The following is a 26,157-nucleotide window of genomic DNA, read 5'->3' on the forward strand; positions in this document are numbered from 1 at the left end:
CTTCAGAATTTGGCTGCTTACTACCTTTTTAAAGTCATGCCAAATCTATAAACTGGGGCTTAGCTCACAAGTCTCTCTACCAGGTAACAAAACAGTTCAGTGATGCTATTTCTTTTAAAAGGCACTGACTGCAAAAAACCCTTTTTTTCTGATCTTGCTGGAGAAAAACAACCAACCAAAAATGTCATCGAAGGTGACATTGACAGTAAACTATTTAAAAACATATGAAAATTTACACTTCTATGCACGTTTTCAAAACAAAACACACGTATGCATTTTTGCAGATGACACATCAGGGTACTACCTGATATGAGATGTTTTTCCTTGAGAACATTTCTAAACAGAAGGGCCAAAAATTTAACAGCAAATAGAGCTAGCTGAATTAAAGTGGAGTCCAGTATTGTCTTTGGAACAACAGAGATGTTCTAGACAGCCAAAGATGGGAATCCACTTCTACTTTCTTACTTTCTCTTTAACAGAACAGTTAAGCAGTTATTGAGTTCTAGAAATCTGAAAACATGCAGTTACACACATTTTGGAAAGGTGTTTAGAGGAAGCCCTCTTTCATATAGACTCTACGAAGTAAAATTTATACCTTGGGCTTCTTAAAACAAGCAGAGCTGCTCAGTCTCTGCAATTTCCTCTTCAGCCTATAATCAAGGTAATATAGCCTGCTGTCCCTCCATCCATTCTGCACAAAGAATAGCTGTTCATTGCACACCTTCAGCTACACGTTAACATGCATTTCTAATCAGACTAATCAGTAGATCACATGTGACAGCAGTCTATACGTGCCAAGAGGGACAGCACATCCAATGTTACAGACTACATCCAATGTTAGAATGGCCCATGGAAAACTGCAGGTCACCTCCTTGACTCCATTTCAATCTCCGCCCCCCCCCAGTTTCACTCAGAGCTCTCAGTTAGCATAACACTGGGACCTTAGGTATGAAATCTCGGAATGAATCACACAAATTATATGACTCCACAATGCTGACAGTGATAGAGAGAGCCAGTGCACTGCAGAGAAGCAAGAAATATTTCCAGGCAACAGGGACATATAAAACTTGCCTGTAACTTTTCTTCTTTTTTTTTTCTTTTCTTTTCTTTTTTCTTTTTCATTTAAATAAAGGAAACAGAACGAAATGAGTTTGTCAAAAAGGACTGGAAGTAAAAAAAACCTAGGTCTCGGAATCAAATTTCCATCTACACTTGATTTTAACTCACTTTCAAAATCAAGAGAGGGGTTTTTTTGTAGTTTCAAATGAATTTCTCTTTGGATATATAGAGGACATTTTTCTACCCACAACTCAACATGAAACTCCAAGCAAACACAAGCCTGCAAGGTAGCAAAGCAGAATTTCTAGTACAGTTAAAATATTAATAATACCAGAGTGTCATTCTTTGCTCTGACATACTAAAGAAGGAGGAACTGGTAAAGAAAATGGAGCCATATCCTCAGCAACAAAAACATTTTTATCAGGATCAGGATGACAAAGTGTACTTTAGTAACAGGTGTCTAGTACACACTCTAGGAATTAAGAACCTGTGCATTAAATTTGGTACTGCAGTACTAATCAAGAAGTTTTTCCAAGGTGTTATGTGTCTTTCCTATGCTTGAAGAAGGTAGTCTCCCCCAAAAAAGTCAAGCAGAAGAAAAATCTGCTCAGAACTTTACAGAAAAAACCCTCCAGCTTTGAAGCTGTCACTAGCTTATTTATTATCACATAATATGGAAATTTTACACATAAGATGGAAATTTTAAATAAATTTTTCGGGTTTTTTAGGTCAGCAAATATAACCATTTCACTACTGCCCCTTCTTTAGGCAAGACAGACAACAGTTTTCCCAGTCAACATAGCCCTCAAAAAACATCACTGACTTCAACTTGTATCCCCAAAGTAAGGGCAATTATTAAGGGCAGCTTTATTAGGTTTCCCATATTGCATCTATGCAACAGAGTTGATAAAAGGATTGTCTAAGTGTATGTACATACAAGAACATACACACACACACACAAACTCTTTGCTTTTTACCCATAGCTTGCACAATGCTCACTTTACACAGAGGAAAAAAGATAGATTATTATTTGAAACAAACTATCTCACAACTCTATGACATAAAAACCACCAAGTATTTGCTAAAGTAAGTCCATCACAGAATATCAGTTTGATGGATGGTAGATTGATTAATTATAGGCAGAACCCAAGAAAGGGACTTTCCTAAACAGGGTAAGGCATTAAAAAAGTACAGTAAAGGGAGTTTACACTGCAGGGTTCAAAATTAAATATAAGAAAGTACATACACCTGAACAATTTCACAGTATCTAAACACAAGTGGATGTGATTACAAAGGCATTGAATAAACTGCAGTAACTTTACAATGCATCTATAACTTAGATACTGAAGTAGTCTTTGAAGTGGCCTTCAATTTTTTTTTTAATCGCTCCTTCATTTTCTCTTTATGAATTCTATACCTTTGAAAACAAAGAAACTCTTTCCTTTACAGTATTTTTCCTTCCAGCTTTTTGCAAAATAAAAATCCTAAGAAAATGTTAAGATCTTTTTATAATTAAAATTACAACACAGTCTAGTTCTGTTTTATATATTATTTTAATATTGTCTTTATTCCAGCATAATCACATGTGCTTTGTATATAACAGAAAATTTATAAGATATACTGTAGTCAAATGCAACATTTTGATCACTCCCAAATATATCAGAAAGCATAATTTTTCCACCTGATAATAGATTTGAGGCAAAAAATGAAGCTTTTTTTATACAGCAATCACTTTCAGTCAACAGAGCATCACTTTTTTAGACCGTAAGACAAGATAAAGTACAGCTACACTATCTGACAATCCTTTGCCTTATGGTTTTTCTGTTCAGTGAAAATATATTAAAGCCATTTCCATCAAAGAATTGATTTGATCTCTAGAGAGGGTGCACATGTTCAATGTGGGCTAAGGCTGGTTAAACTCTAGTGTATACTATTTCAGTAAGTAAACATACATCTCAAAACCCTATTTCAACATTAAATCCTCTTCTATTTGGTGTGAAATTATGACAAAAGGATTTGATGTTGACATAATACAAAGCTTTTGAATGAGCTTAAAGTTTTCTAAAGGAGAAATGAAAACACGCATCTGTGGAGGAAGTGTTACTGCTTTTTAATATTAACTATCATATGAGTGTCACTGTGATTTCTGTTGCACAGTGCTGGGTTATCCGGTGTGTAATCATTCTCAGCCTAATTGCTTACAGGTATCTGTACACACCCTACACCCTGGCTGGTTTAGATTTTAAAATACACTGCCTTGCCATTAAATAAAAATCTATAGATTTGTGAAAGCTGAAGAGTTATTTCATATTTATTAAAGATTTCAGTTACATTTGGAGTTCAAAAAGAGGAAAAACAAGACACACTTTCTCTTATTAATGAATTTAAACACCCCCCTCCCCATTATTCTCTATTTAAAATATACTTATTAACTTCATGCAATATTTAAAAACAAACTGTTTACAGAAGCAGGCAAAATCCATTACATGGAGGGGGATAAACACATCCTTTCCTTAGACAGTGTGATGGAATAGAAAGTCTATAGAACCTGGAGGTAGAAACCAAAACATTTTAACAGGAAAACCCTTCCAAGAGGACCCCACAATTTCCACAGGCCACAGAGAATCAATATTCAAACAACAGACATCGCCAACCAACAGCTCGCCCTTGCATATCATTTTTCCAGAAGGCACCACTAAACACAAATCAAGACACAGCACAAAAAGTTGCCGACACCACCAAACCTCACTTTCTTTCCCTGGAGCATCCTCTAAGTCGCTCGGAGAGTGAAGAATTGGCTCACCTGCACCGGGGGGGACCAGCCGCGGGCACAGGCGCACTCTGACCACCACTCCCCCGGGCCGCCCTGGGGCTTGGCTGGGGATTTATGGGGGCTCTTCCGCACAGCGTCCCACAGAGGGACAATCTTGCTCCTGCGCTGGCTGGCACCCCCAGGTCCCCACGAGGGAAGTGCCCGAGAGCTGAACTGGAGCCCCGGAGGGTGCTGGTGCCAAGGACAGGCGCAGTGGGCATCCCTCGCTATGGAAGGCACGCTCCTGCCGGCATCCGACCCCTCGGACCCCCGGCCGCAGCTCTGCTGCTTGGGAAGGTGTGCGTGCATGGCGCGCCCAGCGCTTCCTTTGGCCAGTTTGCATGGAAGCGCTTCTCCTCGCAGGCGTGAGGTCCTTTGCCGGGGCCTCTCCAGCCCCCTTGGCAGCAGCTAGCGGCAGGGCACGGCGGGAGCGGGGCGCAGCATGAGCCGCTGGCCAGCAGCTCTGTGTCAACACCGGACTCCACTCGCGCAGCGACTTGACAGCATCCCCGCTGCAGGCAGAAGCAATCAATGCTCTGCGTGGCTGGGAAACGCGCCTGCATCCCTTTCGGGATGGCAAACCACGGGAGGAAATACAAACAAACCAAACAAAAAAAAAACGCTCTTGCAATTTTCAGGAAGATTTGGTCTTTTCCTAGCTGACCCTGACACAACTTGCAGGCACCCTGCTGAAGCAGATTTATATGTGCACGCTTTACGGGCAAAGTGCTTTCTTGTGGAAATAGCATCTAGGCAAACTACTGAAAAAGATACCCCTTTGCCAATGAACAAAACAGATGCGGGAGTGGGTTTTTTTTTTCCCCCTACATGCCTGAAAAGACCTCGGCAACAAAATTGCATCAGAAGATGCAAATGACAAGTTCAGGAAGAATGTTATCTGCCCCAAATGCTAAACCATAGCATAAACTTTGATATGTGCTAATGTACATAAACATCATAGAAAGAGAGCAAGAAGCTGAATTTAAAAATAAAGCCACCTAGAAAAGATCTAGGTAACTAATTAGCAAATCTCCAGCAGCTTATATATATATAAATGTGAATATATTTATTTGTGCATAAGGTCTTCAAGGTTATGACTGATGTATCATTTTCTCCTCTTTTTTCACCCTTTACAAATTCTTTCCTACTTGCCCATAACCTTCTGTACAGTTTTCTGTAAATCCCCTCTTGGGTTTTTCTTACTAATACAACCTCTTTGCCTTAAATTCTCCTGCAATCTTTATCTGCAAGTATTTTCTTTTTTCTCATAGAAGTGACAGGGGTGTAAAGTGTATAAAATCTGGGCTGATTGTTTCAAGCATCTGGAGAGGTTCAGGGATATACTCCAGTCTCAGGTGACTAAGTCTTTAGCCCCTTAAGAATCAGTGGATCTTGCACCCCTATATATCTACATTTTTTTTACATTTTCTTTTAACCTAAACATGCCTCAGGTACTTCTAACCATAGAAAATGACCAATTGATTTTTAAAAACATCTACAGCACTGTGTGACAGAATTCTTTTATGTCTATTGGTGTTCAACTAGGATGTAAGTACACAAAAATTAAAGGGAATTTGTGATATGCATAGTTTTACCATTCCAAAGACTAAAGCAAATTTATTTTCAAAGATTTCAAAGACAAAGAGACAGCTATGACTATCTGCAAATATGCTTTCCAATGAGATAAATAAATTTTTACAAATGCTTTGGTGCAGTAAGTCTTGATTCAATTATTTAATTCCTCCTAAATTACTAACCTAAAATTCCTCAAAGCTTAGACATTGCTGAAATATATAATGATACAACCTGGCAGTAATTCTTAATGAAAAATTATGGCAATGGTCTAACAGTGGAGAAAACATTTTGACAACACTGTAATTCAAATTGTCATATGTGAAACTAACATCCGTTTTAACTGTACTTTCATTCAAGGTGCCTGTCCCAAACTATACTACAATCATGTTATAATGCATGGTTTATTCAGAACTTTGCTGAAAAGCCAAAATCATACAGCTGGCTGTGTCCTCTCACATAACAAGTGCCCAACTCCAAGAACTCTCATAGCTTTGCATGCAGCTAAGGTAATTTCATGTTTGAAAAACAAATATCAATGCACTTCTGAATTGCAGGTGTAGATACGGAAGTCAGCACTTAAAAATCTGAGCTAAGGGAGTCTACAAGGTAATGATTGCTACATGTGAAGTAAATTAAAAGATGCATAAGGCTGAATCCATATTTTTGCAATTTTACTTAAGCATAAGGAGTGAGGGTATGCAAGCCGTCCAGAAAACTACTTTCCTCTAGTGCTCAAGTGTAACTCAACCCTAAGCACCTAAAATCTTACCTACTAGAAGATAATCCAAACCACTACTGCATCATTTTGAGCAAGGCTACCTCTATGTAAGAAATTTATATATTATCGTTAACTGATGCTATAAATAATGTATAAAATAATATTTATTTATATACCATATATATATTTAAAGACAAAACATTAATGAGGCCAAATTCAGATTTCATCTTCATCATCATAGGCCTGTATTAGCAGTGTCCATCAGCTTAAGACCATCAGCTTTTTGTCCCATAGCAAGCTACCCCATTCACTCCAGAATATATGGATGCTATTTCAGTTTGCTCAAATGCCAGTCAGAATCTAAAAACAACCCAGCTTAAACATGTCTTTCAAAGCTATTTGAAGAAAACTGGCTAATTGCAGAAGTCAAAAGAAGTTCACATATAAATTTTAAAAAGACCACTCAAAAAAAGATAAAAAAATTCAAGGCAGGCAACAGCTACAATATGGTTGGGGAGTGGAAAGAATCTATGCATTCTGTGACCACACACACATCTACACCGATAATATTGGATAAAACCACCTGTACCATAGTAGTAAAATGTGTATCACAAATCTCCACAGTCCTATATTTGAAAGCAGTAGATGACCTTTTAGCAACCTTACTAAATCCAACCAGAACAAGGCAGAACTGCAAAGGCATCCTCTTGACTCTAATGTTTATTCATACGCTGTTAAAACACTATATTTGAAATTGCCTCTTATCAGAATGTAGAAAAAGGGGTTTTTTTCAAAAGAATTTGACACCACTGAACTTGACCTGAACCTACCCAATGTTTCTAGGCTATTTCTTACTTAGAAAATCTGTAAATAAATAAAATTCCATTAATAAAGGATTTAACTGTCCACATTTTTGTTTTAAAGTTTGTCACTGCCTACGTGAGACACACACACTTGAATACGGGATGTATGTGTGCAACTAATTGCTAGACAACATGGTAAGATGGATTCAAAAGATAATGCAATTTCATCAGCTGTAATTGAACCATTGTATTAGACAGGATGGCACGCACTTCTGGATGAACTTGGATTAACACATGGCTCAAATCCACATGTCCAGCTATCACCCTGATTTGATAATAACTGGTGCACAAAGCAAAACTGAATATTGTACAGTACACTGTGTGAACTGTGTTTGACCCGATACTGTTGTGGAAAAATCTCACTAATTTTCTTTTTAAAATATTAAGTAGGCATGACAAAATGAGCAAATAGATTTAGCTGATATTCTACCAGCACAAATAACAGTAACTGGATTACAGTAACATTGGACCTACACCAAAAAGAAACGCTGAGAAGAGTTTGCTTCGGGCAAAAATGTGCATATGGGAAACAAAACCTGCATATGGGAAACAAAAATTATTAATAGAGTTCTGAAAGGGAAGCTAGAAGCATGGGCGAAGATGATTTAGCTGTAGTAACAGATTTTTCCCTCCAACCAAGAATGCAATGTTATGCAACCATAAAAAAATGCAGAATGAAGGAAGAGTAATAAACATGGAGTGGACCAGCTTATTTAGTGGTCCTAAAATTTCTACAAATATTTTTCTACAAAGAAAAATAAAGAGAACAAGCATTACTATGATAGCAAGGATACTGAAATAAGTCAAATGCAATTTCTTTGCAATTTTTTTGTTTGTTTGTTTGGTCAAAACCAATTATGTTTGTATAGAAATAATAGTCTTAGTGGTGACACAGACTAGAAGGAATGGTTGTGATTAGTCCAAGATTAGGCTAGGAGCCAAGTGATCTGGCACAACCCACTGTTATCACAGGGTACCTAGGAAATCTTGGGCAAATCGCTTGATTTCCATGACTATCCCATATGTAAGATGATAAAACCGCTTCATTTAATAAAACCAGAACATAAGGGGTGGGGAAGGACACATCTGAAATAAAACAGCTCAGCTTCTATTGCAGGCCTGCCTACTCCTCCCTTCCTCCAGGTGTACAAGACAAAAGAGAGGCATGCCGGACTACAACAGCAAAAATAAAACTGTAAAAGAGGAAAAATATAATAAAAGGTCGTTATTTAAAAATTTCACCATTCATTGGAATCTGTCAATGGTCTTTAAGAATAATATTTTGTTTACTTATAAAAGTTATATGAACCCCATATCCTATAAACAAAAGGATGAATCTCAAACTTTGAAGTTTTATACAAAAATACCAGCACAGCACTATCTGAGACACAGGTCCCTGCACAACATATCTGCCTGTATAATCAAGGACATGCTCTTTTGATTTTTATGAGAGGGTAGAAAAGCTTAAGGAGTCACAAATGCAAACATATCCATTCTTAGTGTTAGCTGCATGTCCTAGGGTTAACATAAGGACAGTAATTTAGAAATCAAGATACAATGAAAAAGAAAAATGACAAGGGTTTGGAAGGGAACTATATCAACAGAAAAAAACAACCCTCAGCTGGGAATATTAAGTCAAAGTCAATCATGTCAAAGCTGGTGGAGAACAGAGCAGTGGGTTTACCAATTTCACATCCAAGTGAATCAAAGAATCATAAAATTGCAGTGCAAAGACTGAAATACAAGAGTATTCCTGTGCCAATACAGAAATATCCTGCACAGGACCTGCCATTTTCTGGTAGGGGTGTGTAATAGTTTGTGAAGTTCTCCCCTCCAGAGAATTTTGTGCACTTTATTTTTGTGCTTTAGTTCACCTTAAACTAGATTCATATAAAGCCATTAAGCAAAATAACTTAGAAGGAACTACAAAAAGGTCTGTTTAGAAAAGATTAAATGCATAGGGTAGAAAGGACAACAACAGTTGTTGCAACCATCATTTTCACTATGTGGGAAATATTTTCTGATGCCTCTTTTCCACATGTTGTTGAGGGCAAAGAGGGCCAGGTTCCAGACTTTCCCAAAATACTTAAATATAACCTTGAACCTCCACCCACTATCATGAGAAACAAAAGTTCTTTCCTTGAGTACCTTTGGCCAGGTAGTTTGTGACAAGCACTGCTGAGTCCAAGAACTTTAACCCCTTTAATAACCCTTCAGTTTACAGTGTATAGTAGTAGCACTTTGGCAAATTTAAGACAGCCTTTTTAAGACCTGATTCTTCATTTCGGGCCTAATACTCCAACACTGCTTTGCACACAATAAAAAAGGATATAAAGAAAAGTTCATGGCTAACAGTTACTTAAAATTCATATCTCAAAGTTCAGTTGCATGAAGATATGCGGTACCTTAAACTGTTCATATTTGTCTCTCTGTTAAATTAGGAATAAACCAGCATGTTATTTACTATGGGTGATTTTTGATTTTGAAATAGAAATTCAATTACTTTGGGTCTCCATTCAGCTAGTACCCTAAGCAGTAAAAGTATACCACAAATACGCAGGAGATATCCATGGAATAAATTAATCAGGAGCTTTTTTACAGAGTCACATATGCACTGCATGCACTGCATAAAGACAGAGGAAAATATAACCAGGCTAGAATTTTTGCAGGAGTATATTTTTATTCCAATGCTGTCAATCCACATAGCAAATAAAGAATGTCAATTAGCCAGCTCAGGTGGTCTTTTTTAGGTTGTCCTGATTTTGACTGGGATAGAGTTGATTTTCTTCCTAGTAGCTGGTATAGTGCTGTGTTTTGGATTTAGGATGAGAATAATGCTGATAACACACTGATGGTTTAGTCGTTGCAGAGCAGTGCTTACACTAAGTCAAGGACTTTTCAGCTTCTCATACTGCCCTGCCAGTGAGGAGTCTGGAGGTGCATGAGAAGCTGGGAGGGGACAGAGCCAGGACAGCTGACCCCAACTGACCAGAGGGGTTTTCCATACCATATCTATGTCATGCTGAAGAAAAACTGTGGAGGTTGGCCGGAGGGGCAGGCCCACTGCTTGGGAACTGGCTGGGCATCGGTCAGCAGATGGTGAGCAATGCCATTGTGCACCACTTGTTTTGTAAATTCTTTTATCATTATTATTATTTGCCCTTCCTTTTCTGTCCTATTAAATTGTCTTTATCTCAGCCCATGAGTTTTACCTTTTTTCCTGATTCTCTCCCCCATCCCACTGTGGGGGAAGTGAGCAAACGGCTGCGTGGTGTTTACCTGCTTGCTGGGTTAAACCATGACATAGGTGTAGTGCCTATTACAGCATCCTCGTTCCAATCGATTGCTTCCCATTAAAGTTATTTTGAAAGAACCTCACTTAAATTTATTAGCAGACAACGAGAAATTTTTTCTTCCCTATGAAGCTATTTGTGGTATGTTCATAATACACAACACCTTCGAAGAGTTTGGCACAGTTCTGGCACTGTCTTATTACAGGCCAGCAGTAAGCTTTCACTGCAGATTAATGGAAAGCAGAGAGATGTGATCACACAGCACAGCCTAAATAGACAAGGTTTATAGCATACATTACTGAGAATGCAAGTTAGTAAGCTCCTTCTTAAGCCTTTGGAAAATAACGGCTTGTTTTAAGTGCCTAACATAATTTTCACAACAAAAGCAAAGCCATTTGACTGGAACATAACTGATTCAATATTAAAAGAACAATGAAAATCTGTCTTGTTTTCTACAATCCATACCTGGCCACCCCTGAGATTACATTTCAGTTGAAAACAATGTCTAGAAAGATTTCCCAAACAGAAATATCCTGGCGTGTTTTTGTAAATGAATTACATACAGGCCCAGGTGCTGTGTATTTATATGACAAGGACAGTGTATGAATCAAGAAAGGGAGACACAGAAGCAAGATGAATCCTTGATGGCTTTGTACTGAAAAGAACTTTACCCATAAATGCAGCCGTTCTAGACACAAGAGGTTTGTATATATTTGGGGTATTTTTTCTTAATATCTGTCTCCATGATTTGAAGAGTGAAAACAATCTATTAGCATTATTTGGAGCACCTATAACATTACACCATATCTGCACCAATTGACCTCAAGGGCCTGGACCAATTGCTCTTTGCTTTGATACAACTAGAAGTTATTGAGCTCAATGCAGGACTGACGGGGTAAAATTCTAGAGTCTGTGTTACACAGTAGGTCACAGCAGATAACCACTATAGTCTTGCTAGCACTGTACGTATGAGTGACACCAAACTAATGGCTAAGATAAAAAGTACTCTCTCTGTATTTGTGGATGTAAAGGCAGCTTGCTTTTCAAGCTACTTTAGGATTCCACTTGGTTTTAGGAAGAGAAGACAAAATCAAATATGCTTCCCAGAATGACACTTTGGAGAAAGATCTGCAGGATACAGCAGGTGAGGGACCAGCCGTGTGCCTGAACCATCTACAGCCGTGGTGGTGAAAGCAAGAGGAAACATGGTGGTATGGGACAGCACTTTTTTTCCTTTAAATTGTGAGGATGACTTTTATTTTTACAAAAACATCCAGGAAAGTAAACCCTCAGTAACAAAGCACATGACTTCTCTTGGAACCACTTGCTGTCTTAGGAAAACAATCTGGTCTGTCTAACAGGATCACATGGAAAGCACATTAGCTTGTGAAGGAAATAGAGATGTTACATATTGTCAACTATCAAATTACACTTACATAATTCAAATAAGTCTGGCCTGTTTCTCCTTTTGGTAGAAATCTCTGATATTTTACTTTTCTAATGTGTGATGGTAGACAGGATTGGAAAAATAAAGGCCAGAAGAAATGAGCAGCCGGAAAGTGAAGCCACAAAACCCTTTTGATTTCATAGAACTACAGCCTACATTCCTAAAGGAGATGTCCGAGCAAATCAAAGAACAACTGAGGAGTCATATACTGAAAAGTAGGTAATGATGTGTATTGCAAGATTTTTGTTTTGCTTTGCATCATTTATTGAAATAAATCCCAATATTTAGCTAAAAAACCTGCTCTTTGGTCAAATACCTGTCCCTATGAGAAACATTTGCCCAAGATACTTTCATTTTCCATCTCCTTCTTTTCATTAATCTATTTCTATTCTCTAATTTTACCTTAAATCATTCTTTATCCCTCTTGGTAATCATTACTTTCAAATGAAAAGATCATTGTAGCTCCCATGGTTGTTAGTCTGTTTATCCAGTTTGTTAACTAGTCCCTCCTAAGTCAGCTCTGTCCTATAAGCATTTTACTGTTTTCTTTAAACTTTATCCAGTCTAAAGAGGATTACACCTTTGCAGATTTATGAGATAGCTAGCTGTTAGTGACAGGTTAGTGACCAGAACCCCATGGGGGGGAAAAAAAAAAAAACAACAAAAAAACCAAACAAATGAACAGCCCCTGGAATACTGATAAAACAAGTTTAGAAAAACAGTGCACATACTTGGGGAGTCCTTGTAAGACAGTCCTTGGCAAACTGTATTCATTACCTTAATATCCTGGAGTATGTGTACAGATACAGACACTGAAAGAATAATGCATAGAAAAAACAGTCTCAAACCAATACATACAATAATATTACTATAAGGTGCATTTTTTCAAAACAAACTGAGTTGATTTATTAAGCCAAAATACAAACCAAAACTCTGTGCTCTCCAAAAACAGATACTTTCTATTCTGAAGGATGTTATATAAAAGTGTTCACAGAAAACAGACAAACAAAAAAACCCAACCCCCAAAAAACTTGCTGAACAAATTCTGTTTCCTTCAGAAATCTGGTGCCTAATTTTTCAAAATTCAAAATTTTTAATTCATCTTTGACGACCCAAAAAATACCTATTTGGCTCTAACTTCCATTTATTAAATGGCACTTTAACTTTTTCAAACAAATTTTGAGGTGATGAAAAACTCAAGCTAGTGTCAGTGTCACTCAAATATCTAGAGCATAGATGAGAAAGGACACTTTCTGAACAAGGTTCCACTCCTTTATGTTACAAGGCTACATTAAGAATCATTTCATGATGCTGCATTTGCCTCTCCATTGACTACAAAGAAATTTGCATGACAAACTCGCAGGATGATGTTTATGTTGCTGACACCCACATTTATTTCCTTAATATCTAGAAACCATTTTTATCTGTCAATGGAATGTCATCTTAAGGTAAATGAAATATCAAGTAGTCCAGTAATTGACTGCAGCATATAAACCCCAATAATTTATTGAAGAACCTAAGTAACTTAAGAGTCCAAAGCTCAGTTTCCAAAGGGCCTAAAGTATTGAAAAACAAAAAGTCTAATTCATCAGAAACTACTTTTATCTAGAGGACAATCTAAGATTGAAGAGTTTCTCATATGCTCAATGGTGACTGTTTGGACTCTTTCAGGGACAACATATCCTTCAAAAAGGTGTGTATCTGGATAGATAGGCTGATAGATAGATAGGTAGATAGATAAAGCATTTATTTCAAATGTGCCAGTAAAACAATCTATGTATTACTGATATTAATATATGCAAATACTTAAATTTAAATTATATTTTTCATTTTTTATGAAGACTAAGAGTCAATCACTTCACACCTTTGGGCTGGTCAGCTGAGTCAGTAGCTTCTTCTGCAACTTTACAGCTAGCTGTAGTCTAGGTTAATTCATCTAATTTTGCAATCCCGTCCAATTCTGTTGCCCTTCCAGGTTTCTTACATGTTAAGAAATCATACATCCAGAACAGACCCTCTGTTCATCTTCTACAGTTTACTGTAATTTTATTCAGACACTTTTTTCTGAACTTTGTCAAAAGTTTTTAAAAATACGGTTACTTTGTATGGATATATTTTCTTTCTGCACACACTCAGTTACTCTTTCAAGGAATTAGAATGGTCTTTTGACCAAGACCCTTTAGAATAGCTATGTTGACTCCTCCTTTGTGAGAATGCATTATGTTTTCAATCATTTTAGGCAGTGTAAAGGCAGACTTCCTGGTCTATAATTCTCTGAATCATCTTTAAAATCTATTTTAAGAAAGCTGTATTTTTCATCTTCCATTCTTGTATTTCCAAAAGCATACTAAGTGGTAGGATACCCATTGTTATAGCATTTTGATAATCTTAATTTTCAGTTCCGTCCTGGGCTAAAACCACATGGTCCCAGCAGTATGCAACTATTAATTTAATCAAGTTCCTCTTTTATGGCACTTTGATTTTAGACAGTTTCCCTGACTTCTTCCCTGTAGAGAAAAAACAAAACTTCCAACATTTCTTTACAGTAGAAAGTGAAGCAAGCAACTAATTAGATTTTAAAAATAATCTTATCTTTTTCAGTGGCCCCTCTTTTTCTATTTTGCTCATCTATTAAGTCCTTCCGGTGACTCTTTGAGAAGCTATCTGCTACTGATGTGCTTAAAAAAATACTAATTTTTTCTCCATTAAAACCTTTAGCAGGCACTACCATAGTTATAAATTTAAATTGTCAGAGTTTACGGACATCTACATATTTATTGCTTAGAAACAATACTAACTTCTTGCTGTAAAACATTTTGCTCCTTCAGCCATTTTTAAAAAAAATCCTATGAAACTAGCTTCTTGACTTGTATGAATTTTATTTTTTGAACTTTAATATTTCTGTGATTTTTTCCCCCACTCTTACAAGGACATGAAATGCAACACATTATGATCCCTACATCGCATCTAAGTTCTCTGCTTTTGTCAGGACTAATTCAAGAGAGATTTTGTGCAATTTTCTGATTATTTTCCATGTTGCACCTAAAAAACACAACCTCTTGACCATTCAATTACCTGTATAGCTTTAATACCATCCTATGCTATAGAATTTCTTACTGTACTTTGATACACATTAACTACCTTCTGTTCAGCTTGCTTTCTCTATATTATATCATTCCTATGCAGACTACAGTAATATCCCATGGATTTTCTTCTTTCTACTAAGTTTCTTAGAAGTATGATGAACTAGTATCTTCATTTATATGAAAGACTCCAGTTCACCCATATAAATCATTTATAAGTACATGTTACTTGACTTCCATAAACAGAATAAAATACTTGTCTCAGGGAAAGACCAAAGAAAGATATGGAAATACATATGGTAAACAATTAAATATAGCTGAAAAGAAATGTTACTCTAAAATGCATTGTTAACTCATGGAACTCATTGTCTGTAGATAAAACAAAAGCTAAATTTGCAGTCTTGGTAAAAGTTATGGTTATAGTTCTTTTATAATATATATATAATTATAGCGTAGGACATGAAAATAAATAAATAAATAAATATTAACTGGATACTCCCAAGAAAAATAAACAGTGCTATTGGCAGATTATTCTGGAAGAATGGACTACACTTTTCCTGAATTTCTGTCTCTCTTCCACCAAGCACAGAGCATTAGGCTTTATTAAACAGCAAATCTGAAATTATACAAAGAGAACTTCACACAAGTGTGACAGTATATTTTTAACCAGTTCAGAGCAAAACATGATGACACGTTCATCTACCATTTCAATCAAACGTAATTTTGTTCCCTCATGACTAATGACTGATTAGTGAATTGCTTTTATGCCAAAATAACTGTTTCTAAATGTGTTCTTAAATAGATCTAATGATTGCAAAAAATTACAAGAGGAAAAAGGGAGCATATATCAACAACAGTGCTCCAGATTTCTTTCAGCCCATGTATCTATTGACTTGTGAAGGCAATACAGAAAGTTTCAGAGGAAGAGTTCAATGAAAATTTGTCACTGGGAAGAAAAAGGAAATAATTAGTTGAAATCTCTAATATTTAGTGCTTCTCAGAAAATATTTTGGAATAGTGAATCTGAGCAGATAGTGTTATTTGCAAAGATACCTCCCCAGCTCTGTTTTCTTTGCTATTTAAATTCTCTAGAAAGAGAGCTACTGGAGTTCAGCTGAAGTTAAAATTGAAGATGGACATGAAGGGTAACAAGAAAGGTTTCTACAAGTACACCAGCAACACAAGGAAGATGAAAGAAAATATGGGGACATGGTGACAAAGACATGGAAAAGCCTTTGTTGTGAAGTGAATTTGCTTTCTCAATATTTATATGCAAGGTCTGCTCTCCAACCTCCCTAGTCCCTACAATGACTAGTAGAGTGCAGGGGTGGAAGTGCTACCTACAATACATGAATATGAAGCTAGAGACCACTTAAATAAATTGGATGCACACAAGTCCATGGAACTGGATGTGATGCATCCAAAAGTGCTTAGGAAGCTTGCCAACGTTGTAGTGAGACCTTTCTCATCTTTGAGAGGCTGTGGTGTCAGGAGAAGTCCTGATAACTGAAAAAGACAAACATCGCATGCACAATGCATTGCATTAGTAGGAGTGTAGAAAGGATGACAAGGAAAGCGATTTGTCACTTCCACTGAGTATTATAAAAGTATATCTGAAGTACTTTGTTGTTTTGGGCTACCCAGTAGAAGAGAGAGATGAACAAACTGAAGTGAGTCCAGTGAAAAGTCATCAAGATGGTCAGTGGGCTGGAGCACGATGTATATGGACAGGATGAGAAAGCTAGTCTTAGGCCAGGAAAGGGGCTGAGGGGCAAATCTAGCTGACCTTCTTCTTAAATGGATGGTTACAGAGAAGCCAGAGCCAGACTTTTCAGAGCTGTGCAGCAAAAGGCAAGGGCTAATTAACACAAGCTGCACCAAAGGAAATGGGATTAGATGTCACGAAAAAAAAAATTACTATGAATGTGATCAAGCACAGGAACAAGTTCCCCAGAATATAAAAAACATTAATGCTTATACAAGTGTTGCAAATGCTTCCTTTGCTCAACAAATGTCCGCTAATGTAGAGCACATCTTTTGATGTCTGACTGGTCGTCAGTCTTTGGTGTCTCTGAGACACCCAGCCAGTATAAACCACATTAGACAGCTACCTTAATGTAAATTAAGCTAACGGTTTGATAGATGTGACAATTGTTTCATATTTCCAAAGACAACTAATTGGCAAGAGGCAACTCAACCTTGTTTACCTCACTCTTTCTTCCCAACTATTTTTTTTAAAATACTGATTGTAGATTTTGGCACGTGAAGACAAACTACTTCAGTCTGCAAGATTCATACTGTGGAACTGCCAACAAGCTGAAAGAATGTGAGAAAACTGAAAAAACTGTTTAAAAAATCCAAAATAAATCAGCCTCATATTAATTATCCAAGGGCATTCAATATGCCAAGAGAGGACACTAGTTTGCATTAAATACTAATAGTCCGTTCTCTTTTAGAAAAGATATAATACATTTTTCATCAACATCTTTTGACAGCTGTTAGTAGATTGCCAGGGGATTAGATTTTCGACGTTTGTTGACAAAGTATTTGTTTCACAGAGTGAAAGGTGTATGAAAGTTTAATTGCGTATCTTTTTTCTTCTAAATCCTTTATTCTTTTTGGAGTGGTTTGCAGGACAATGTACCTATAAACAACACGGAAGACAGCAGTGTCGGGGCCCCGAGGGCACTACGAGGCCTGACTGTCCCTGCCTACCTCCCCCAGGGCCTCCCCTCACCCTGGCCACAGCCCAGGACCCCATTTCAGCCCAGCCTGGGGCCATCAGTCCCGGCCCCGGGGACTGCCCTGTAGGATGTGGTCTCCAGCTCCGCCACAGCTCTGCTCTGCCCAGCCATGGGCCCTGCTGAGCTGGGCCCGCCCGTGAGCTGGCATCCCAGCCTGGCCTCGGCCCAGCCCCGTCCTCACAGAGGTGCCTGATGCCTGGGTTGGGGCTGCCCCCGCCTGCCCTGCTCCCTGGTTGGGGCGGTGGGACCAGGCCTGGCTGCGACGCCCTGGCCTGCTGGCCCCGGGGGAGCCCCGGCAGCTCCCGTCCTCCAGCGAGCCACTGGTCCACACAGTGCCCTGACAGGCAGCTGTATTCATATGGAGGGGGTTGTGTGCGTCCATGATCATGACGTCCATGATCATTTCAAAAAACGGGTAGATGTGGCACTTCGGGACATGGTTTAGTCTAGTCTACCCTTGATTGGCTTAGAGTAGACTTGGTAGCGTAGGTTAATGGTTGGACTGGATGATCTTAAAGGTCTTTTCCAACCTAAACACTTCTATGATTCTATGACCTGCAAATTCAAGGAATCAGGGAATGAAATGCACAAATACAGTCCCTGGAGTACCTGCTTCCATGTGTTCTGTGGTATTTGAGGACGTATATGTGTACTTTTGTGTTACAAATTTTGTTTGTGTTACAAGTTGAAAGTAACCAGTGCGGATTCAGAAAATATTCAGAGATTTTTATCTCCTCACAGCCAAATAATTTACAAAACTTTTACAGGCATAAAATCATTTATGTATAGCTGGAATTTTGGCAGCAAAATTCAAAACCCAATTATCTACATAAACCCATGCAAATGACTTCTCTATTGAATGTCTTCTATGACCTTCATTCATCTTCATTATTTTTCTCTAAGACATTTGAGATTCACTTTTCTCTGGACAGAAGGCTTTTGTAAAGATCTGTAAGCAGTGTTTTGCCACTATATTTGTATTTACCATCCAAAAGCAATCTACCTACCCAATTAAAACAAAGGTTCATACTACACCAGTATTAGAAGTTAATATTTTGCTCTTACTGAAATAAGCAGCCTTCTGCTTCATCTAACACAAAACACACACCATGACTCAGATTGTATTTGATTTACCTGTTCAAAAAAAGGAAAGAAAAATAAAAGCTGTATTTACAAAACTACTGGAAGTATGACTTCATTTTCCACAGCAGCTCATGTATTGAGACACTAACCCAAGATGAGGTTGCCACGGAGTCTAACAGAGAGTCTTGAACTTAATCTAGACGTGACTCAACAGATTTATCTTGACCTAAAACCAAGTCTTTGCACTCTTCACAATATCTCAGTTCAGGATCCTGCTCAAGTTGTCCAGCAAAAACAGATGATCCCAGCCAACAGCGATGAGACCCTCTGTGCTGGGATGCCTCTTCCCAAAGAGCAGTGGATGAAGCACAGCCAAAACATATATGATCTCACCATTAGTAAGAAAAGCCTGACAGTGGAGGGTGTCTTGCCTGAGCTCATCTCAGCCTAAGCTGATTTTAGCTTGTTTAGCAGTGATAGCAATTGCCTAGCAATCAGGTATTTATTCCCTGAACTTGATCTAGCTTCATTTTGGCTGATAACAAGTGGTTTTTCAGTATGGATTGAATTGTCTATGACTCTAAAATAAAATGTGGCATTGAAGAGAGCAGGTAAATGATGATATCAGAGCTTTCAGACTATAAATGCTAATCCTGAAAAAAAAAAAAAATCCTGAAACCAAGACTTAATGGTCCTGGTCACTTCTAAACTAAACTTGAACACACTTCACATCAATTGCCTCTATTCTCAAACACACACCTTCCAGAATTTGACTCCTACCCTAATCACTTTGCTAAAAGGTATACTGAAAGTTGTTTCATGGTCTCCCTTTCTCTGAGCATCAAAACACATACAAATAAATACTGCAGGATACATTTCAGTTTTGACAGAAACAAAAGAACAAAACAAAACCCCAGTAATCATTATGTTGATTCATCATTATAGACTTTTCTTTTTTTTTTTTTTAATGCCACTAAAGAACATCCAGAATCTACTATACTACTTTAGGTAAAACATATAACATCAGTTCAATAAATTGCATGACATTTACTTTGTACTTCACCACCAAACTGAAGTGACCAACCTCACTCTTCCTCATGCTAGTACAACAAATGGTTGGGCACATGTCTTTTTTTTCCACGTGTGTATGTGGACAGGTGACTGGCAATCAACATACAAGGTGTGCTACTGCCTCACCTTCTTGAATCTCTCTCTGTGCAACAAACTGAGCCACCTCCAGAATCTTTTCCAGATTAAAAACCATTCACCAAAATCTACTGAAATTAGTAAATAGTTCAAGGGTAGTCAAAAATATGTTTTGTGGTAGGCTCACTAGTTACCAAACAAACATTCTCAGCTCCAGTTGAGCTGCCATGCTTTTCTGTTTTGCTCATGTCAGCAACCCAAGGACAGTGCATACGCTTTCATATAGACCCAGTTCACAGAATCACTGAATAGTTGAGGTGGGAAGGAACCAGTGCTAATCAGAAAGGAAGGATCACCTCCCGCAATGTGCTAGCAACACTGCCTAATGCAGCCCAGGAGGCTGTTGGCCTCCTTTGCTGCAAGGGCTGGTTCATAGTCAACTTGGTGCTCACCAGGACGACCAGTTCCTTCTCTGCAAAGCTGCTTTCCAGCCAACTCATGAAAGGCATTCACCTCCTGTGTAATTACTTGAATTAACTTCATGGCAGACCACTGCTGTCAGTGTGGGTCCAGAATGGAAACAAGAAATGGCAGTATAGGACTCTGCTGAGTGATTAGGGTATTCATCTGTTGAGGGAAGGAACTGGGTGACAGTGTAGCTTAAAACAAAGTATTATTTTATAAATCTCATTTGCAATATCCAAATCTTTTTGCTTTGACTATCATACATCTGGAAAACTGTGAAACAATGAACCTACAAGTCTGGAGCACTGGGGAATGGCATATATCAGGCTACATGGAAGATTTGATAGTAGGACTTTAACAGCAGGCTTTGGTCATCAGAAAAAGAGGTTAGGAAGAGAACCTTACTTCAGAAATGGCCTAGAGGGCTCGGCATAAACCAATGGGCTCAAACACAGCAAAAAGATGAGTAAATAGCACATGGGTTTTGTCTGGAATGGTGATACTTTAATAGAACTAACCTGTGAGAAAAGTGCAATTACATTTTTTTCTCATAGAAATTGTGAATTCACCTGTGAAATGTAAACATATCATAGCATTCATAAGGCAACAGCTCAGACCCAATTTAGTTTCAATCCTGAAAAGCAACTAACTTAATCTTATTTTTAAATCTACAAGCTTGGTGCGACATTAAAGTCACTCAGCCAATTTATAATAAGCAAAACTCATTCAGTGAGGAAAGGCCCCTATTTGCTTGGACTTGTAACTCTAACCCTATCTCGCAAATAGCTGAATGACACCATGACCAGAACAAAGCTGCGCTGGGCACTGAACAATGCACTGAACTATACCTTAGCACATATGCACTGCACCAGGTGCAACTAATGAGAAGATACAGGAAATTAAAGGTCTGTTTCCCTCCCCATGTGCAAATAAACACCATATTTAAACAGTCAAAAGCAGTTCAGAATCTGGTCTTTAGTATTTCCATCTTCATTACAGTCACATTTCTGCTTCTAGAGCCAGATCTCATCAGATTCTAAATCATTCTGATTATGGTAATTTCCATATTTTACAAGACCTTTTGCAATTCTGTAGTTATTGATGTTAACTACAAAAAGAATAATCCTCAATTTCTCCAGTAATGAACCACTGAGTTATCCCATGACATTATCTCCCTAGACCCTGAGGGTGACTTTGAAAAGAATGTTAGTTATCTCTAATGGAGATATGTAAACAGATGTTATATTTGCCATCTGATTAAGCTTTTCAGAATGATCATTAAAGTCACTTACCCATATGGAACATCATATGTACCTACTGCTTAACTGGGCAAAGCACATTCCTTGGTCTGAAGAAAATATACGATCTGTGATAGTTAAGGATAGACTAGGAAGCTGAACTTTATTTTCTCCATTCTCCTCTGGAAACAAGTTAGGGTTATCTGAATGAAACTGTTTTCAAGACCTGTATCTCATCTGCACCAGAACAGAGAGTGTGTGCAGATAATCAAGAAGATCTTACGGTTAAAATAACTAAATCATTCCCTTGACTGCTGGCTTTGACCCCCTCTTCTGCCAAAGTGTTTCTATTTTCCGCTGGGGAAGCCATTTAAAACAACATTATCACATGTGGGCATTGCATATGCCTAATTTTCTCACTATTCAATTTGAAAGCATTGGATCTAATTTGCAGCAAGATCAAAAAACCAAAAATGCAGCTGATGCCAACATGAATCTTCTTACATACTTCATGTGCTTTATAAGGCTGAGCAAATCCTGAATTATCAAGTGTGGATAAATCAAGCATCCAAGATTAGTGTGAAGGTGGATTTAGGTTTTAGGTTTGGTTTCTGTTTGGTCGATTTTTGCTATTTCTCTGTGCTCTGGTTTGCCCTAGAGTTTGTTATCAGAGTGATCATGTTTCCCCTCTCCCGGAGTCGTTCCCAGCTGCACTCTCCTTATCCTTTCTTTCCCAGAATCCATCTAGACAGATGGATTCATATGACCACTAGTGCCTAGTTTCTAAGCTACTCGGACTCAAAATGTAGCTGTGCTAACACAGCACTGTTCCCAAGCTAATACAGTCTATTTCTCAGTTTGGCTTATTTTTCTGGGCCATAAAAAAGAAAAAATCTGTGCTTTTCAGTTCCAGTGCACAAACACATCCAAGGATGGAGCAGTTGTTACAGTGACTTCATCTTGGAGCTAATCATGCTTAATCCCTGGAAAACAGTACCCATGTACTTTGGGTAGCAGGAGGAGCAGGAAGAACCTTCAGCATGTGCAAGAAAAATTAGCTCTTTGAAGACTTTATTATTATCTCTAGCAAATGCATAGAGAGCCTGTGTGAACTCTGGATTGTAACTCAGCCAAATTTGTTTGCATTTTCAGGACTACTCTTAATGAAAGTCACCTGGCCCTTTTAGAAGTGCTGTGATATCAGGAATACAGAAAAGAATTCCAGGCTTAGTTTGTTATTTTTGAATAGATAATGTCTTTTCACGCCCTAATATCAGTCCATAAATGACTAAATCATTCTGGCTAAAACTGTGAAAACACAGAAACAAATGATCAGATAATTAGCCTGAGACACAGAAACAGCACGGAAAATTTTAGCTTAATATGTAAACTTTGTCAAAGCTACAGACTGAAAAGTGATTGTACAGGTAGAATCAAGCAATTCTAATAATAGTAAGTGTTATCAGTTCTGCATACCACACTCGGTTGTGATAGCTATGACAGAATAATTATAATGACTTTCTCCAGTTAAGTAACTTTGTTTTGTACTAAATCTCTAATCAAGCTTTTTCCTTGACATACACTTATAATAAATGTTTCCTATATAAGATATATAATTTTTTTGTTATAGCATCAGCAATATAAAAAGAAATGTTGACTTTTTTCTAAATCCACTTGATTTGGATTCCCAGAGAGTGTGCTGCATCAGGTACAGGTTCCTTTGTCCTCCTTGCAGCTGCTCTTACTGGTTCTGCTCTCCTCCACCTCCACCTTTCCCTCCTTCACGCTCCACATCAGCTCGTTTCAGCCCCCATTCCTCAAGTTTCTGATTACACTCCCATTCCCCTGGCTCATACATCTTGACACTTGCATCTTATCGTGTTTCTGTTATTATAACTATTTCTGTCATAAGAGAAAGGCATTTCCCAAGCCTCCTTCTTGCTCACATTTAGATAATATTACAGATACTGAGAAATACATTATCATAGCTCACCAAGAGATTCTCTAATGAAAACTAAGCAGCACTTCTGTTACAAGATGCTTCAGCATCCAACTGAGGGTTGATAAACATATCAAAAGGAAGATATGTTAGCCAAGACACTTGTAAACCAGCTTGGATGGTGCTGTAAAGGGGAAACCAGCCACCAGTCACCAGTGCATCTATGACTGGATCTAGCAAATTGATGTTAATTAATTTTTGTACTTCATTAAAGAAACTAGGATTTGCAGTTTAATAGGCCTTGGATTTTACTTCTCATCCTTGTCCTGTGGCAGCTGGGAGTCTAAGTATCTTAATGACAGTATGCAACCAATTAGCAAAGAGTTTCATTTATTATACTCATGTTGATATTAAAAGTAATGAGATAAAGTGCATAATAATAAAAACAGTAAATAAACAAACATGAGTTAGATGTAAAACACACTACTTCTTTTAGAGTATAACTTTTTTGGAGGATACCTTTGAGTATAGACAAAGGATGGTTACCATTAAATACACACTATCGATCACCCTTGATGTTTGTTTTGAGCAGAATGGTGATGACATAAGTCATTCTAAGATAAACAGATGAGCCTATGTTATTGTAAGTGGAACACTTGACTGATGATAATTTTTCCCCCTACAGAATATTCTTAATGACAACATCAGATTTCATTTTATTGTGCTGTTAGTAACTAATAAAAACAATAAACAAGGGAATATGAGTTTCCAAACAAAAATCTGTTTCATTTAGTGAGTCTGAACTGGCAAAGTCTCTGCAGTAGTAGGTGTTAAGAGCGGAACTTCAGCAAATACAGAACAAAACGAGATGAAAGTCTATGCTGTGCCTCTGAGAGACTGTCTACATAGCACAGGCCTCATTAAAAGCAGCTAACGCTCAAATCTGAAGCACGATAATTGCCTTGCACTAGCTCCCTCTGTTAGTCTGCCCTGAGTGCCTTTGTGCACCCAGGTTAAACCCCACTGCCAAGGGGAAACCCCGGAAAGGCACTGGGAAAGTGGCATGATGTTCATGTGAGGAGCCAAGCAGTCCGCAGGAGCTTCTTTGGGCTGTTTCCCAGTTCTTTGAGATACAATCCATAAGCTTGGGGTGTAGCTTCAGTCAAATTTAGTCTTTCTCACTCTAGAGACCTTGCTACAGGAAAAATCTGCAACTTGCAGTAATATCCCTGCCGGCCTATGGACAGTGACACTGCATGTAATACCTGAAGCCCACAGCTATCATAGAATCATAGAATGCTTTGGGTTGGAAGGGACCTTTAGAGGTCACCTAGCCCAAGCCCCCTGCAGTGAGCAGGGACAGCTTTAACCAGATCAGGGTGCTCAGAGCCCCGTCCAACCTGACCTGGAATGTTGCCAGGGATGGGGCCTCCACTGCCTCTCTGGGCAACCTGTGCCAGTGCTTGACCACCCTCACTGTAAAAAACTTCTTTCTAATGTCTAGTCTAAATCTGTTCTTCTTTAGTTTAAATCCGTTATTCCTTGTCCTGTCACAACAGGCCTTACTAAAAAGATTCTCCCCATCTTTCCTGTAGGCCCCCTTTAAGTATTGGAAGGTCTATGCTCTGTGTGTGGTAACATACTTTAATACACCAGCCTGCAGCAGCCCTGCTTTCAGCAAGATTTGCAAGCATCCTCAACACTAGGATCTCAGAGACTTCCTAGCTCAGTGGAATCTCTCTCCCCTACAAGTGACATGGAGTTCTGTAGAGGCAGAATCAAGAAATTCTAATAGTAGTAGGTGTTACCAGTTCTATGTTTTTTATCAATGCTGTGGGTTTTTTTAAAGGTCTGAGGGTCACTTGTCAACCCAGAGTCAGAGGCTATAAAATCCAAATGGAAAATCTCATCTACTGCACTTGTAGTACACATATTTAGTTTCCCCATGATATCAAGCAAGCTGTTTACACAAAAGAAGTTTAAGAATACTTTCAAGTCTAGACTTCTCAAATTAACTTTTTTTCCTCACTAGTCGTTAACACCTGATGTGAAAGCCATTTTTAAATTCTTTTGAGCCCAGTCAATGAATCATGGCAGATTATTAAGAACAGTTCTATTTACATAAAGTGCATTTACATTTAAATTAACCTTATTTAAATGCAACTTTGATTATTTTTAGTGCTACTATACCAATTTTAAAGTTCCTTATTAATTTATTTTCTGACCAAATGCATTTAAAAAAGGCAGTCTTGAAGTAGTTTTCAAAATAATGGATACGACAAATCTGAATAAATTTTGCAAAAGTACTAATCAAACATAATGATTCATTAAGAGCAGTTTCAAATTATTAAAAACATACAACCTGACACTTTCCAACATGGTCTCAGTAAATAATATTATCTTTCCTATAAATTTATTTTAAAAGTAACTGTAATGAGTGATCCATCTTCCCCCCCCCAAAAAAGTTACCTTAAAGTGTTGCTCCCAAGTGCCAACACAATACATGAATATTTAAGATTCATACTAGTCTATCAGTCTCCTGAAACAGTTTTAATGAATATACAGAATACCCTTGCAATAGAAACTTTCCAAGTTTCAAAAATAACATTGAAAATACAATATTTTAGCTATTGAATTTTGCATATAACTACCTGTATATGATAGCTTGTGTCCCTTTAGTTACTGTTCACTG

General features: G+C 37.9%; 1 protein-coding gene across 7 annotated transcripts in view; it reads right to left on the minus strand.

Moving 5' to 3' along the window:
* DLG2 (discs large MAGUK scaffold protein 2) overlaps positions 1 to 26,157 on the minus strand; it is a 677,470-nt gene that overhangs the window by 457,151 nt on the left and 194,162 nt on the right. For 4 of the 7 annotated variants that reach the window (XM_075727697.1, XM_075727694.1, XM_075727692.1 and 1 more), the window contains exon 1: positions 3,863 to 4,180. The exons of the other annotated variants lie outside the window; for them this stretch is intronic. In XM_075727697.1, the coding sequence (XP_075583812.1) occupies positions 3,863 to 4,180 (318 nt within the window). Of the gene's footprint in view, positions 1 to 3,862; positions 4,181 to 26,157 lie in introns of those variants that run through there. 7 annotated transcript variants of the gene reach the window in all.

The sequence above is a fragment of the Pelecanus crispus genome, chromosome 1 (assembly GCF_030463565.1).
Source record: "Pelecanus crispus isolate bPelCri1 chromosome 1, bPelCri1.pri, whole genome shotgun sequence".
NCBI classification, from domain to species: domain Eukaryota; kingdom Metazoa; phylum Chordata; class Aves; order Pelecaniformes; family Pelecanidae; genus Pelecanus; species Pelecanus crispus.